General features: G+C 39.9%; 1 protein-coding gene across 1 annotated transcript in view; it reads left to right on the plus strand.

Annotated features, from left to right (window-relative positions):
* The window catches only part of mctp2a (multiple C2 domains, transmembrane 2a), a 100,029-nt gene that overhangs the window by 22,154 nt on the left and 60,515 nt on the right, over positions 1-17,360 (plus strand). Inside the window, exons 4-9 of the mRNA XM_063004543.1 lie at positions 8,017-8,159; positions 8,248-8,324; positions 8,523-8,634; positions 10,001-10,036; positions 14,357-14,506; positions 16,745-16,878. Coding sequence (XP_062860613.1) covers positions 8,017-8,159; positions 8,248-8,324; positions 8,523-8,634; positions 10,001-10,036; positions 14,357-14,506; positions 16,745-16,878 — 652 coding nt within the window. The remainder of the gene's footprint in view (positions 1-8,016; positions 8,160-8,247; positions 8,325-8,522; positions 8,635-10,000; positions 10,037-14,356; positions 14,507-16,744; positions 16,879-17,360) is intronic.

A 17,360-nucleotide genomic window follows, 5' to 3' on the forward strand; every position in this document is an offset into this window, starting at 1 on the left:
GCAGTGGTGTAAAGCACGCCGCCACTTGACTCTAGAGCAGTGAAGACGTGTTCTCTGGAGTGACGAATCACGCTTCTCCGCCTGGCAATCCGATGGACGAGTCTGGGTTTGGCGGTTGCCAGGAGAACGGTACTTGTCTGACTGCATTGTGCCAAGTGTAAAGTTTGGTGGAGGGGGGATTATGGTGTGGGGTTGTTTTTCAGGAGTTGGGCTCGGCCCAAGAAGAAGTAGTTAATGCTTCAGCATACATAAGAGATTTTGGACAATTTCATGCTCCAACCTTGTGAGAACAGTTTGGGGATGCCAGTGCACAAAGCAAGGTCCATAAAGACATGGATGAGCGAGTTTGGTGTGGAAGAACTTGACTGGACTGCACAGAGTCCTGACCTCAACCCGATAGAACACCTTTGGGATGAATTAGAGCAGAGACTGCGAGCCAGACCTTCTCGCCCAACATCAGTGTCTGACCTCACAAATGCGCTTCTGGGAGAATGGTCAAAAATTCCCATAAACGCACTCCTAAACCTTGTGGAAAGCCCTCCCAGAAGAGTTGAAGCTGTTATAGCTGCATAGGGTGGGCCGATGTTCCATTCTTAATCCATAGGGTTTAATATGATGTCACTCAAGTTCATATGCGTGTGAAGGCAGACGAGCGAATACTTTTGGCAATATAGTGTATTTGAGCACACATACTGAGGAATCCTCAAAAGAGCCTTCGGTATGAAATGTGTTTATTTCAGTCTTAGGCACAAATGGAGTGAGTGCAGTTCAATTTGATTTCCTTACATCTGCTGCCAGTTTATGTGGCATGCCTTGCCAAACTGATTGGGCACCCGATTCTCCTGATGAGTGTCACAGGTGTATGCCCAGAGGCTGTTAATTACTATGAACCTCTCATTATTTCTCATAATTGCAAAATTCTCAGCTTTTTTTTTTTTACATGGGCAGTTAAATCTGATAATAATTTGACTCCCAGTATTTGGAAAATGAATAACTGAGTATTATAAATGGAAAACCAGATCATATAATTCAAACTCACCTCAAAAAGATCTTTACGTTTTGTTATTTAGAAATGACATGATGCTGGGTAGTTTTTTGATCCAACACGTAAATGCAATACAGCGCCATCTACTGGTAAAAGCATTAAACAGCAGAGAGTCCCCTTAATTAATTCACACTTCTGGAAGAGCTTTGTGAGAGCATTAATAAGGTCAGGCACTGATGTTGTATGAGGGTCTGACTCTCATTTGATGCTCCCTTTCATCGCAAAAGGGGTTCTAGTGGGGTGGAGGTTATGGTTTTGTGCAGGCCATCAGAGTTTCTCCTCACCAAACTTATTAAACTATCTTTCTGAAATGTCTTTCTGGTATTCACTTTGGGTACATGGACACAAGCATGATGTGACAGGAATAAGCCTTTGATAATATTATTTATTATACAGTGATCAGCCATAACATTAAACTCACTCACTGTCCATTTTATCAGCTCCACTTACCATATGTAGAAGCACTTTGTAGTTCTACGATTACTGACTGTAGTCCATCTATTTAGCCTGCTTTCACCCTGTTCTTCAATGGTCAGGACTCTCCCAGGACCACTACAGAGTAGGTATTATTTAGGTGGTAGATGATTCTCAGCACTGCAGTGACACTGACATGGTGGTGGTGTGTTAGTGTGTGTTGTGCTGGTATGAGTGGATCAGACACAGCAGCGCTGCTGGAGTTTTGAAATACCGTGTCCACTCACTGTCCACTCTATTAGACACTCTTGCCTAGTTGGTCCACCTTGTAGATGTGAAGTCAGAGACGATCACTCATCTATTGCTGTTTGAGTTGGTCATCTTCTAGACCTTCACATGTTTCATTATCCTATAACTGATTCCATCAGCATGTGCACAGTTTAATTAAGGAGGGGTGTCCTCAAAATTTCAACCATACAGGATCATATATGGCCATATATTAAATAATAATATATTAAAATATTGTAATCATATTATAAAAAAAATATATATAAATCTGAATAGACAGTTCAAGCAATTTAGTCATATGGTCTTGGCATGCCTTGCCAAGCTGACTGGGCACCTAATTCTCCTGGTGAGTGTCACAGGTGTATGCCCAGAGGCTTTTAATTACCAGCAACCTCTCATTATTTCTCATAATTGCAATATTATCAGGGTTTTTTACATAGCCAGTTAAATCTGATAATAATTTGACTCTGTTTAGTTTTTCAGACTGCAAGGTAGCATTCTGGTCCAAAGAGTAAATGCAATACAACACCATCTGCTGGTTACAGCAAGGCGTCACAGAGAATCCCCTAAATAACATTTGTCAAATGTTCCTTTGCATATGCAAAGCATTTGACAATAAACAGTACTCATGCGGTACGAAGCTTGAACATGCATTTTCCAGCCTTCACTCCTCTGGCAGAGCATTTAAATGATCGTTAATAAGATCAGGTACTGATGTTGTATGTAGGTCAGGCTCCACTTTATCTCAAAAGAGTTTAGTGGGGTTGAGGTCAGAGTTCTGTGCAGGGCATCGGAGTTCCTCTACGAACAGGGGAACCTTATTTATCCTCAAAGTGATATTCAGGTGTTGCAGTAGCAAACAACACTGACAAGATCTGCTCACATTAAATTCAAGTTTATAATAATAAACGTATTTCTGTACATATATAGTGCCTCTGTGAAATGTTTTGTATGGTTTCTTTCATTCCATTCTTTGGTTCCATTACATTTCTGATTTAATGGCGTGTTGTGTGCATGTGTGTGTGTGTGTGTGTGTGTTGCCCCATGATGTATTAAAGATCAGCCCAGTGTGTATTTCTGCTTTGCAGTCATTGTTTCTGGGTGGTGTTGTGCATGTGTAAAAAAAATAATTATAATAAATAAAATAAAATAAAATAAAATAATAAAATAAAATAAAATAAAATAAAATAAAATAAAATAAAATAAAATAAAATAAAATAAAATAAAATAAAATAAAATAATAAAATAAAATAAAATAAAATAAAATAAAATATAAAAAAAACATAAAATTTTGAACATTCTTTCAAATGTGTGGTAGCAGGTTTGGAAAGGTCATTTTCGGCACGGCACGGCACGGCGGCTCACAGCAAGAAGGTCCTGTGTTTGATCCCCAGGTGGGGCGGTCTGGGTCCTTTCTGTGTGGAGTTTGCATGTTCTCCCTGTGTCTATGTGGATTTCCTCCTGCAACTCCGGTTTCCTCCCACAGTCCAAAGACATGCAAGTGAGGTGAATTGGATACAAAATTGTCCATGACTGTGTGTGACATTAAACTTAAACTGATGAATCGTGTGTAACCAGTAACTACCGTTCTGTCATGAATGTAACCAAAGTGTGTAAAACATGACCTTAAAATCCTAATAAAATAAATAAATTATTAAGATAATTCTGGCATTTTAAAATAAATATTATTAATTTAAAAATATAAGATTAAAATAATTTCTGGTAGAAAAGCAGGACCGTCAGATGCAATGTGGATGCAAATTATGACAGATATTGTGCCTTCTTTACCTTTTACCTAGAAAAGCTAGTAAATATTAATAACCTACAAAAATTCTTCTCATTTATTAAACATGATAAAATTGTAAAATACGTATATCACCATTTACTTTTCAAACTTTGTCAAAGGGAGAAGAATACATCCCAGTACTCAGCGTGGACTTTTCACCTGACAGCTCTCATCAAAATTTCATTTTTGGAATAGCCCGCTCAGTCCCCAAGCTTACACGTCTCCTCGCTAGTTGAGTCCTCACTTTTTCTGACAGGGTGGCAGAATGGCGAGGTAAACCCCTCAACCATGCCTCCATTTGCCTAACAATTAACGCCCGACCCGCTGCCGGCCTGACACCACACACACCGCTGCTGTGTCCTCTTAAAAGCGTCCCCCACGCGCACCTTCCCTCCTTTTTACTGTGACCGTTAATTTTTCCCGTCAGTGTTTTTTTTTTTTTTTTTTTTCAATCCCCCCACAGCTCCTCCTGTCAGGCTGCCTCCTGGAACTGTTCATTTGGAGAGGCGGCGCACTGACAGGCTTGACAGCCCGTCCCCACAGGGCCTTTTGTCATGTGATTCCAGGCTCCCTGCCGCTTTTTCCCTATAGCACCCCCTTTATCTGTCCATATAAACGAAGCCACAGGCTCTTTTTCTGTCCTCTCATATGTTTTTTTTTTCTGTATGCAATACCATGAACAAAAGAACTGTCCACTTGCTTTCTTGGTCCACCTATACAGTGTTTGGAGATTAAACACCAGTTGCTCATGATTGCAGAGGTATTCATGTGCAGAAAGAGTCAGACTGCTAAAAGTTATTTATTTAATTTATTTTTTAAATTAGTTAACCTATTAAAAAGATGTGATGCCCACCTCCCACCGGCTCTGACAAATCTGCCCAAACAATGGCACTGCTGCTTGTGCCAGAAACAGTGTGTGGTCGTATGTGTGTGGTTTTCTGGTTGGGTGGGCCACATCAGTGCTTTTTACACCTCTAGAATTTGATCTGTTTTGTATTGTACTTCATTTGATTTAAAGCTGGCACTATTGCACTCGGACGTACATATAACGTACGTACGTTGCGTACATATAATTTACACTATTTTTTCCATCAAAATTGCCCCATTTTTAAATGTAATACATACCTTTTTGTAAGTATTCATATTTAATTACTATAAATATTAATTAGATCCAAGAGAAAGTTTAATCAGGGAGATACATATACACTTCTGCTAGCTTTAAAAGTGGCATCAAGGACACAAAACCATGGACTAACATTAAGTGTGCTTTGCATTATTTCTCAGCAATATGTTTCAAAATGCTAATACTATTGCAATACATTGAAATGTAAACAATATGCAAGTTACTGAACAAAAAACCCCACTCATGAACACATCGCATTATGGTAATACACACTGGACTGTCCAACTACGAGTATCACTCACTTACTTGCTTACAACTGGGAACAATTTGGAGTAACCAGTCTGCCTACTGTCATGTTTCTGGAAGGAGGAAAAAATCTGACAACCCAGAAAAAAGCTATGCAGACAGGTCAAAACATGCCAAATTGCACACTTACATCAAATCTAGGACCCTTTGAAGTTTTGAGGCACACACACTACATTCTGCAGCAAATATTTATTCATTTATTCATTCATCTTTAGTAACACTGCACGAGCCGGACATTTTGCCTATAGAGGGTTCAATCCATTCAGGGCATTGCATAATTACCCATTCCCTAACACCAAGTAGCCAAGCCAATCCACCTTCTGCATGCTTCGAGTGGTTGATTGTACCAGGAAGGTTTAAAAACACAGACTATCAACTGTTATCCTGTTGTGTGTGCATCCTCACTTTATGGTCAGTGATCCCAGTACAGGCTCTAAATGCACCATGACCCTGACCATGATCTAGAAAAGTATTAAAGATGAAACTGAACACAGTCATCAATGTTAGAAAAAAAAAAATCATAAATTCATGTACAAATTCACAGATGGTCATAAGTCTGTCCTGGAAAGCAGGAATATTGCCTCTCGGTTGCTGGGGATTACACTGATTTACTCACTTTTACTAGCTTGGTTTTGGGACCTGGATAAAACCTACACAGACACTGGAAGTACATGCCAAACTCCACACCGACAGTTACTGGAGAAAGGAATTAAACTCAGGTGCTCGGTGGGTAGCACTGTCACCTCACAGCAAGAAGGTCCTGGGTTTGATTCCCAGGTGGAGCGGTCCAGGTCCTTTTTGTGTGGAGTTTGCATGTTCTCCCTGGGTTTCCTCTGGGAGCTTCTGTTTCCTTCCACAGTCTAAAGACATACAAGTGAGGTGAACTGGAGATACAAAATTGTCCATGACTGTGTTTGATATTAAAGACTTGAACTGATTAATCTTGTGTATAGAGTAACTACCTGTCCTGTCATGAATGTAACCATAAAATTCTAATAAAATAAATGAATTAATTAAACCCAGGTTTTTAGAGTTGTGTAGCATCAGCTCTATCCGTTTCAGAATTGTACTGCCTATAAAAACAAATATCAGAAAACAAAGATGTTACATACAGTGTGTTTTAAGACAAATAATACTTTTGCCATATTGCCAGTAAAGATATAAAGAAATTAACACGTTTATTTATTTGTTCAGCATTTTCTTTTACAGTGGACCTATTCTTAAAGCAACAGATTCTAAGACCAAAAACCCCATATTAAGCAAGCTTCATGTTTCATGAATATGGTTTCAGTGCTTTTTCTAGAATCATGAAGACTGGAGAAATGTCTGTATTTATATAGCACATATGTATTAAGACTGAAGACTGACTTATATAAAGCAGGGGTTCAAACTAAGCATGTTGAAATAAGGTTAAATAACATGATGATTACTTTCATGAGTTAATTAATGAAGTCAGTTCTATTTGAGATTGGACTGAATTGGATTAAAATAATTTAGTGTAATAACATTGCTGTATAAGCCACTATCAGTACTAGTGCTGCCTAATAAGGCAATACAGCGCTTTTAAAGTTGTATTTTTAGCACAGTTGACTTTAATAAGGGCATGTTTATACTCAACAAGGGCATCTTTCCACGCTTTTTAATAAAAATTAGTGGGTCGCCACTGGTACTCCAGTTTCCCTGCTTGTTTTAGGTCGTGTTTGGTCATACTTTGGAGCAAGCCTTTTTAAAAAAAAATGATTTTAATTTTAACTGGTGCAACATTATAATGGCTGTGGAAACATATACGGCAAGTGGTTAGCCTAGTGGTTAAGGTACTGGACTAGTAATCAAAAGATCGTTGGTTCAAACCCCGGATAAAGGCTTTGGATGTAAGTCGCTTTGGATAAAGGCGTCTGCTAAATGCGAAAAATGCCTGTTTGAGCTGTTTAGGCTCTCACTGTGACATAGTAATTCTGGTAGGTTATCAATGAGCTCAGCTGCAGTAGCAGATGTAAAAGCATGCTTAATTTGCTAGCGATGTGGTAGATAAATATTATTAGTTAAACACAGTTTATAGAATTAAAGATAGTGATTCAAGATTAAGACATTTTGTTTTAAAATAACAAGGTTGTCTGTCAAAAACAAGTGTTAACATTAATTCTAGAGTATGTTTACAGTGGTGAGTAGGTCTATACGTTCTGGGTGATATGCATAGATTGTAAAATAGAATTGAATGTAATTTAAAGTGGATCATGCTTTATTTTATATTGAATAATGAAGTCGCCATCATTTTCAGCCTTCATCCAGCCTTGTCAGATGATAGTAATAAAGTGGAAAGAAAATCTGCAAATTCTTGAAGAAACTCAAATTCTTGAAAAGGGACCTGGGGGCCAGTGTATAGTGGAAATACATAGTCGAGTCACATTATTATGACCACTTTCTACTTTCGACAGCGGCAATGCGTATCTAATGAAGGAAGTCATGTTTCGTGAGCTGGCTTGGTGGGTATATAAGGTGTGTGATAGGCTGTCTGCACATATATCCCTCGTTGCTGTCATGGCTAAAAGTACCATGGGAAAAAATATCTTCCCTGGGGCGGATGGGATCTTCCAGCAAGACAATGCGACATGTCACATGGCTAGAAATGTCCAACATTGGTTGGAAGAGCAGGACCAAGACTTCCAAGTACTACCCTGACCCCCTAATTCCCCAGACTTGAACTCAATTGAGCATCTGTGGGACCTTGATTGTCGTGTTTGCTCTGTGGATCCTCCCCCACGTACCCTCCAGCAGCTGTGGGATGCACTGCAGTCAGCATGGCTCCAGATACCTGTGACAACCTACCAGGACATTACTGAGTCACTCCCAGCCCGTGTAGCTGCTGTCCGTCCTGTGCACGGCAGTTACTCTCATAATAATGTTACTCGACTGTGTAATAATAATAACAATAATAATAACAACATTACACTGATCATCAAACTTTTTTTTTTTCAGGATCATTTACATTAATGCTAATGAGGTTATTGAAGCATACTCTTTCAGTACATGAAATGTGTTATTCTGCTTCAACAGGTACCAGTGACCCGTATGTCAAATTCAGAATAGGTGGCAAGACCATCTACAAAAGCAAGGTTGTGTACAAGAACCTCAATCCTGCATGGAACGAGAGTTTCTCCTTTCTGGTCAGGGACCTGGAGCAGAAGGTCTTTGTGAAGGTGGGACAGATATTTGTTTGACTTTTGCATCAGTCGTAACACAAGTTAGTCATTAAAACTGCTTTAATTACTTGTAATCCTTCTGCAGGTTTATGACCGTGACCTAAGATCTCGGGACTTTATGGGCTCGAATGCCATCCACCTAAGTAACCTGGAGCTGGACAAGTATGAAACGTTTACTATGTTTATATTGACTTATGAATAATCAGTTGTAGTGGTGCTAGAACAACTGAACCCAGTGCCATTAAATGAGTGGTTCTTAATTGCTTTGTCGGATAGAAGCTGCGAGCCGTGAATAGCCCAGAGGATGCTGGTTTGAAACCCTTGCATTAGACCTTTAGACCATTCCTTCTTCTTTTCCAGAACAACTGAGATGATTTTAGAATTGGAAGACCCTGGAAGCCTGGAAGATGACATGGGTGTAATTACCTTGGACGCCTGTGTGTCCATCTTTGAGGGACCCACGAAAAAGAATGTATGTACAAAACAAATGAAAATGCAGAAAATATGACCAGCATTATTATAAATTTGTTACTGATGTTAAATATCATTTGTACCTATTTAGTTCTAGTTTATCTTTGTAGTTTGTATGCTTATGCTGTCAATGTTTTTACACATGTAAACTTTTAGTAAATTTATTTGCCTTATTCTGGTCAGGGTTGCGATGGGTTGGTGCAGGTAACTGCTAGGAATACCCTGGACAGGGCACCAATGATTTATTTATTAATTTATTAAATAATTAATTTATTTATTGTATCTGGATTTATTTTAATGTATTTTTAAATTATTTTTCAACTTTTTCATTCAGTTTAGGTTGCAAATTTTCTAAAACTTTTTTTAATGTTAATTTTACAATGTAATTTAAAAATGTAAAACAATGTAATTTTAATTTAATGTTAGGTTTTTTACATAAAGAGTATAAAAAGTTTTTTTATAAGAAGATTTTTTTCTTCTGTTACGTTTTTGTTCTTTTAAAAATAAGGAATGCTTGTAGCAAGAGATTTGTCAAGAGATTAATTAAACTTGCAATAAAAAAATATATAATAAAAACATATAATACAAAAAATATAGATAATTTAGTGTAACAAGTGTAATAATAATAATAATAATAATAATAATAATAATAATAATGATAATAAATCGCCCAGGTGGCGCAGCAGGATATTCCGCTAGCACACCAGCGCCGAGATTCTGAACTTCTCTGAACGAGATTCTGAACTCCTCTGAACGAGATTCTGAACTCCTCTGAACGAGATTCTGAACTCGGCGTTGCCACCGGTCAACTGGGCGCCATCTAGCGGGTATAATTGGCAGTGCCTGCAGGGAAGGATGACTGGAATATGTGGGCGGGATGCCCGGAATATGTGGGTGGGATGACCGAAATATGTGAGCGGAGTCTTCAGACGCTGTGTAAGGACCCTGACTGGTGGATAGAGGTTCCTGTTCAGAGTGCATGGGTGGAAAAGGGTTCCGTTAAGGGCTGCACGTGGGTCGGAGGAGGTGTGAGCAGCAATATACCCACCTCGACTGCAAAAAAAATCTGGGATCCCCAGCAGCGGAAGACAAATTGACTAAGCTAAAGAAAACACATAAATATGTATAAAAAATAAATAAATAATGACCATAAAATAATAATAATAATAATAATAATAATAATAATAATAATAATTATTATTATTATTATATCATTAGTTATTTAATTTTTTATATATATTTTATGCATTTTTCTCCCATTTTCTCCCATTGTTATTGTTGTTATTATTATAATCAGGCACAACAAGTAAATAGTTTTATATGTTTAACATTATTGGGGGACAAACCTGTTCTTTTTTTTATTTCAGAAATGGCAACTGAAGAGAAAAGGAAGCTTCAATAAGGTAAATTATACTGATTAGACATTTTTTCATGTTCTACTTTGACATTTTGGTAGATGTGCTGATAAAATATACACCAGGTTAATTATTGCATAAACATCTAAATCAGTGCTCTTGAACATTCTAGTCAAATTATCCGCTGTTCATTTTAACACTGGTCATGTCTGGTGCAGTACAGATCATCTTCATGAACATAAAGCAGGGCTGTGGTGGCGACAGTGGGGCTTGTACCCTTCTGGTCAATAGCTAAGATGCCACTTTTGGGACCATATGCAAGGCCCTTTACCTTTACAGGACGAGAGATAAGTGCTGTGCGTTGTGTGATTCTGGTTCTATCAGTCACCACTGGAGGGCAGTAAAACATTGTACTATATCTCATCAGAAAACTTTCCATCTCAGCTTGCAGTTAGTAAATCCCCATATGTCTGCTTTTAGCATGATGAGCATTTTAACACAGGTTTCTGGGAAACTGCAGCTGGGCTGAATGTGTTGCAGTGGTCTGAATGTGTCATGTTGTCTTATTTGCATTTTGATGGAGCTGAAAAGCACTACAGCACTTAGCAATAAACAACAGCTTTTATTTGCCTCAGCAGAGAAGAGACTTTGAAGCATGTCTGGGTACAGAATTTACTATTTTTTATTATTGCAGTCTGGTGGTATGTGAGAACTTCATGTTTAAACAACACATCTGCTTATTTTATCTCACTACTGCCTGCTTCTTGGTGCTACTGAAAAGATACAGTTCACAGTTCAAACGGTAGTACACTGTTATTCATCTTCAGTAACTGTGTTATGCTTAAAAGGGTCACGGTGGGCCACGGTAAAAAATGTATAGGGTGCCAATCCAAAAAAGGACATTGTTTATTTAGCCATTTACTTTTATGTAGAAACAAATTAGTGTTACCACTGAAATTCCACATTTTAAAATTCCCTCACATACAGCAATCAAAGGTAAGGTTTAAACCCAGGTCCAAGACCCTTGGTGCTTTAAGGCACCCACAATATATGGGTAGGTTGTTTTCTTTGTGGTCGCTCACCTTTAAAATGTTGACTTTGCAGAAGAAGAGTCTGTGGATCTCCGGGATCAAATTGTGATAAAGCACAGTTCAGAGCAAGGGTATAAAACAATATCTGATGTTTTGAGTGGCCTCAGTATTTTAATAGAAGACGATACATTCGGTATACCGTCTTTGATTCCTCATACCGTATCGATTTTTTATATACTGCCATACCGTATCATAGTTAATACAACAGCTGTAAGCTTCAGTAGGCAGCAAATCATATAATATTCCTCTATAGACAGTCGAGAAAGAAGCTTTCAGAGCAATAATTAGAACAGTGGATTCCAGGTATGTCTTATGGGCGAAAATACTTCAGGTCAGTTGCCAAACCAACGTTATAAGCGAACTGGAAGCGGAGATGTATAAAGTTGTCCACTTTTCTACAACAGACCAGTGAAGTTTGCAAATGTTGTTTTGTTTATTAAAGGGCGAGCTAAAGGTAATAGTTCAATACTTAAATATTAAATAAACAATAAAAAATTTATTTATTGTTTCATGAGTACTGATTCCATCATATATTGTGTCATTTTGTGGGGCCAAGCAAAGCTAATACGTAGAACTCAAAACCTTCATTATATACATGGTGGAATAAAAACTTTTTATATTCTATACACAGACATAAAAAGTCCCAGTCATACAAAAAAATAAAACATACCGTGATATATTGTGAAATCGTCAAAATCTTAAAAAAATACTGTGATACAAATTTTTGGTAATACCGCCCAGCCCTACAATACAGTAATGTAATACAGTACAGTAAAGTTGAGTAATTTTTTTAATTCAAAAGTCCAAAACTGGGAGGTGTCAGCTGATGTACTTTGGTTTTATGTCTCTCACCTTTACAATTTTGACTTTGTTTTTTTTTTAATGGGGGCACATCTGACAACAACAACAAAAAAAAACCATTTAACTTGATTATAATATTTAAAAGGGACTGGCTCAGTCTCTACAGTGGATTCAAAAGCCATTCAAACTTGGCTTTTTTGTCAGTTAAATAAAATTTCTGTATAACTAACAAACCACAGATTTTAGTTTTTATTGAATTTAAAAAAATATCCCAACTTCTCCTAAAATAGAGTTTGGACTGAAGATTGATGGTTAAAATGGCAATATCATCATTAATAATAAAATCCACAACACAATAAAGGGTCCAAAAAAGTTATGAGGTCTGAATAGTTTCTAATCCACTGTATATGTACAGTTTTGGTGCAGTTGAACATCTGGATTTACATTTACAATTTCGGCTTTTATGCAATTATGACTGAACATGATTTTGAGCAATTGAGGGTTAAGGGTTTTGCTCAGGGGCTCAACCGGCAACCTTCTGATTACTAGTACCTTAACCACTGAGCTATTACTGCCCATATAGTGGTGCAGTGACGTTGGTAGTCCTTTGACAGGTATTGGAGTATTTGTCATTTTTGAGTTAGTTTTGGCTGGTATGGTTTACCACGTCCTATATTAAAAATAAATGTATAAATAAATCAAACTGGATAAATTGACAGTGGGATACAGGTGGCGCAGTGGGATATTCCGCCAGCACACCCCTCGGTTCGAAACTCGGCGTTGCCACCGGTCGGCTGGGCGCCATCTAGCGGAGCATGATTGGCAGTGCCTGCAGCAGACACGTCTCTGCTAGGGCGGGAAGATCGGACTATGTGGGCGGGGTGTTCAAACGCTGTGTAAGGACCCTGATTGGCAGATAAAGAGGCACCTGTGCAGAGTGCATGGGTGAAAAAGGATTCCGCAAAGGGCTGTGCGAGGGTCGGACGAGGCGTGAGCAGCAATATACCCACCTCGACTGCAATCAGGGATCCCCCAGCAGCGGAAGACAAATTGACTACGCTAAATTGGGAGAAAATAAAATAGAAAGAAAAAAATGGACTTACTAATTTCTTCAACACTATTTAAAGCTTTGAGATCAAGTTGATTAGACAGGCAATACATTAAAAATATAAATTGTGTATTTTAGGAATAATAAAGTGTAGCGTGTATTACCTGTAAAGTCTTTCTGTGTTGAAAGTCCAGTTAAAGTACCTACAAGCAACTTGAATTAAAAGTGGTGATGCTAAAACCTCATCTACACAAACTTACCCTTCCTCTTAACACTGAGCATGAGGCTTTATTGTTTACAGAGTTTGAAGGTGACTATTTTTTTTTATTCTGTTCATTTCACATGAACGGTTCATCTGAATCACATGTCTGTGGTGGCACAGCTGAGGCCTGGCTCTATTTGACACCTATTGGGGAGAGGCGGATGCCAGTCCTCTCATCTGCTCTCCTCTCTCACGCACCCGCTATCACAGCCACACTGACACACCGCCTCTGAGATGGAGGCTGGCAACTTCACTAACACACAGCATGTGGTGCTGCTTCTCTCTGACAGGGGCGCGTGAGCTCGACTCTGTGTATGTAGAAGTGTGTGTGTTACCGTTTTCGGAGGCACTTTGCCAGTGTGGGATGCTGTAGCCCAGGCTGCAGCCCATTCCCAGCCATAACCCAGATGTTAAGATGTAATATCCCAGCTGTGAGCGGATGGGAAGCCAAATGGGTCGGACCCCTTCGTCCCCATGCTGTCCCACCATATGGAATCAATCCCCCTGACCCTTTTAGCACCAGGAATAGCCTCTCTTAGGCCCCACTTACAGTTAAGTGGAATTGTTTTACTGGCCATGCCAATCGTGTGCCTCGTCCAAAATAAACACTTGGGATGACTTGGCTCGGATGAATACTCAAACTCTCCCTCCTCCCGCTTATGTCTTTTTAAAGAGCCTTGTTTATGGAGACATGGCCATCACATAGAGCTTTAATGCAGAAGTGTGTGTGTGTGTGGGGGGGGAAGGGGGGGGGGGGGGGGGGCTGTTAATAGGGAATAAGCTCACCCCCCTCCCTCCCACACCAGTCTCGCTGCCCTAACAGCTCTGCTCTTTGATTACTGGCAAACCTGGCCAGCTTCTCTTATACGCCGTTGTTTTTAAAGTGCACAGCTATCAAGCCATCCCTTCACCACAATGGCATCCATCTGCACTGTCTGTAATGGACTTGCATATCGATACTATGCCAATTTAGAGCAGTAAACTGAAAAGCTGTGGATGCAACCATCGTCCTGACATACAAGAGGCCTGTCCGTCAGATTTTATGCTTGTTTTACTGTCTTTAGTAGCTTAATTGTTTTTGTAATCACTAACTTTTTATGGCTGAAAAATTCCCTTGTTAACATCGATGTTTTGCTGTGCGTGTTGGCATGCGTGGTTGGTTGCAGGGTCAGCTCCGGGCAGCCGCCGTGCAGAAGAGCCAAGTGTGGAATGGATTGTATACTGTGGTGCTCGTGGAGGGGCGCGAAATGCCCGAGGGCGGCCAGGGCGATATCTTTGTCCGCTTCAGACTGGGCGAGCAGAGGTTCCGAAGCAAGGTGAGAGGGCATTTTCTCTTACATTATGTGTGTAGTTACATTCACCTGCAACACATTGCATTGATTTGTACTTTATTTCTTCCTATTTTTCTGCTTTCCCCAGTCTTGTACACAGGGTCACCCTTCATTCATTCAATAACATTAAAACCACCTCCTTGTTTCTATACTCACTGTCCATTTTATCAGCTCCACTTACCATATAGAAGCACTTTGTAGTTCTACAATTACTGACTGTAGTCTATCTGTTTCTCTGCATGCTTTGTTAGCCCCCTTTCACTCTGTTCTTCAAAAGTCAGGACTCTCCCAGGACCACCACAGAGCAGGCATTATTTGGGTGGTGGATCATTCTCAGCACTGCAGTGACACTGACATGGTGGTGGTGTGTTAGTGTGTGTTGTGCTGGTACGAGTGGATAAGACACAGCAATGCTGATGGAGTTTTTAAACACCTCACTGTCACTGCTGGACTGAGAATAGTCCACCAACCAAAAATATATCCGGCCAACAGCGCCCCGTGGGCAGTGTCCTATGACCACTGATGACGGTCTAGAAGATGACCAACTCAAACAGCAGCAATAGATGAGCGATTGTCTCTGACTTTACATCTACAAGGTGGACCAACAAGGTAGGCGTGTCTAATAGAGTGGACAGTGAGTGGACACGGTATTTAAAAACTCCAGCAGCGCTGCTGTGTCTGATCCACACACTAACACACCACCACCATGTCAGTGTCACTGCAGTGCTGAGAATCATCCACCACCTAAACAATACCTGCTCTGTGGTGGTCCTGTGGGGGCACCCCTGTTAGCGGGCCCCACACATAATTCCATTTTGGGTGTAAGCTGCGTCAGTTAGCTGATTCAAACCCTAGTGTAATAGGAGGCTAATAGACTGCCCTGAGTGGCAAATTAAAAGCTATATAGCTAAAACAAAATAAAAATTGGGTGCTACAGCTGGTACAGTTGGTGATGCACACCAACATGGTTCCTAGGTTCAGTCTCACTTTTGCTTGTTCTCACTATGATTGATGAGAGATTAATTGGTAAGTCTAAATTTTCTCTATGCATAAGTAATTGAGTTTGTAAATGTGTAAGTTTGTCTCCCTATGTTGCAATGTGACCCATTCCTGGGTGGGCTTCCACCCAGTGTTTCACTAGAAACCTTACTAAGATTAAGTGGTTAGCAAAGCTAACCAACCAACCAATCTATCTATCCTCCTTATCTCCCAATCGATCCATCCATCCATCACCTACCTACCTACCTACCTACCTACCTACCTACCTACCTACCTACCTAGCTACTCCATCTAACCAGCCACCTACCTAACCAGCCATCCATCTAACCAGCCCACCTACCTAACCAGCCATCCATTTAACCATGCATCCATCTAACCAGCCACCTACCTAACCAGCCATCCATCTAACCAGCCCACCTACCTAACCAGCCATCCATCTAACCAGCCCACCTACCTAACCATTCATCCATCTATCTATCTCTACTTACTTTAGAGGAATTTAGAGTTGGGGCTGCAGGATACCCATGCTGACGTGGTTAACTCTTTAAAGACAGTGACAGGTGGCATAGATTGAACCCAGGTCCCCAGGACCCATTCCTGTTTGACACCCACTCAACCATCTGTGTCACTGTACCTCCCACTTTCACGCATACTGTGAATTAAATTTTTATACATATGCTTCTCTATGGTGTCAATGCTGATAAAGCGGGAGAAGCATAGCAACATGGGCCCTGGGGACCTGGGTTTGGTCCTGGCCTCCGGTCACGTTCCACTTGTGTTCCTGTCCACATGTGGCTTTCCTTCAATCAGGTACTCCACCAAACGTGATAGCTGACGTTTCGGCCAACCTGATGCTTGTGTCGTTGCACTTTTCCAGACTCATTTGCATACCCAGCATGCCTTGCTCATCTGCCTATAGCTCAGAGCGTTAGCCTCCCCCAATGAATTTACCCAGTGCTAGCCTCATGTTCTCATGTCATTGTTTTTTAACAGCTTTAGTTCTGTTTGGGCTTGCTCGATTGTTGAACAAAGCTGACTCTAATCGGCTGGTGTCAAGATTTGTAATCCCACTGTGGAATCGAAGTGTGTTCTCTAAAAAAAATGTGCCCCCTCCTCTCCCTAACTGCCCCGTCTTAGCCTGAATGACTGTAACATGCCGTGTTAGCTACGCTATGATTGCATTGCTTTAACCTTTCTTAATTCTTACTTCTTTCTATGACTCAGAATCTGTGCATTAAGGCTAATCCACAGTGGAGGGAGAAGTTCGAGTTCAACCGTTTCGAGGATGGCCAGCCAGATATGCTGGTGTTTGAGGTGCTATGCAAGAAAGGCCGAAAGTGTGAGGAGTGCTGGGGAATGTGAGTTCAAAACACTTTGGTTTTACTTTGCTTAAATGTGTTCAAGATATTATTACACACCAAACTTATTAGATACACATATTGGGTATGTACATTAATTATTTTATAAGCAACTCCTACCATACAGATAGACTTTGTGGGTATAAAATGACTAACTGTAGCTGATCTGTTTTTCTGGGACCTATATAGGACCCCCTTGGACTACATAATGTTGGGGTAGTGGGCAATTCTCAGCACTGCAATGACACTAACATAGTAATAACATGGAAGTGTTTGCTGCATCTGCTAAATTTAAGCCAGAACAACAGTGTTGTTGGGATTTTACATACTGTTTAACCATACAGCCTTCTTTATTAGGAACACAGACCCTCTTAGCACTGGTTGTAGTAGTGCGGTGACTATTTATTAAGAATTTCAAAAACAAATTACATCACTTTTCTACATAGAGTTAAAAAGTGCATCTTCTTTTTGAAGAACCCTCT

The sequence above is a fragment of the Trichomycterus rosablanca genome, chromosome 11, assembly GCF_030014385.1.
Source record: "Trichomycterus rosablanca isolate fTriRos1 chromosome 11, fTriRos1.hap1, whole genome shotgun sequence".
Classification (NCBI taxonomy): Eukaryota; Metazoa; Chordata; class Actinopteri; order Siluriformes; family Trichomycteridae; genus Trichomycterus; species Trichomycterus rosablanca.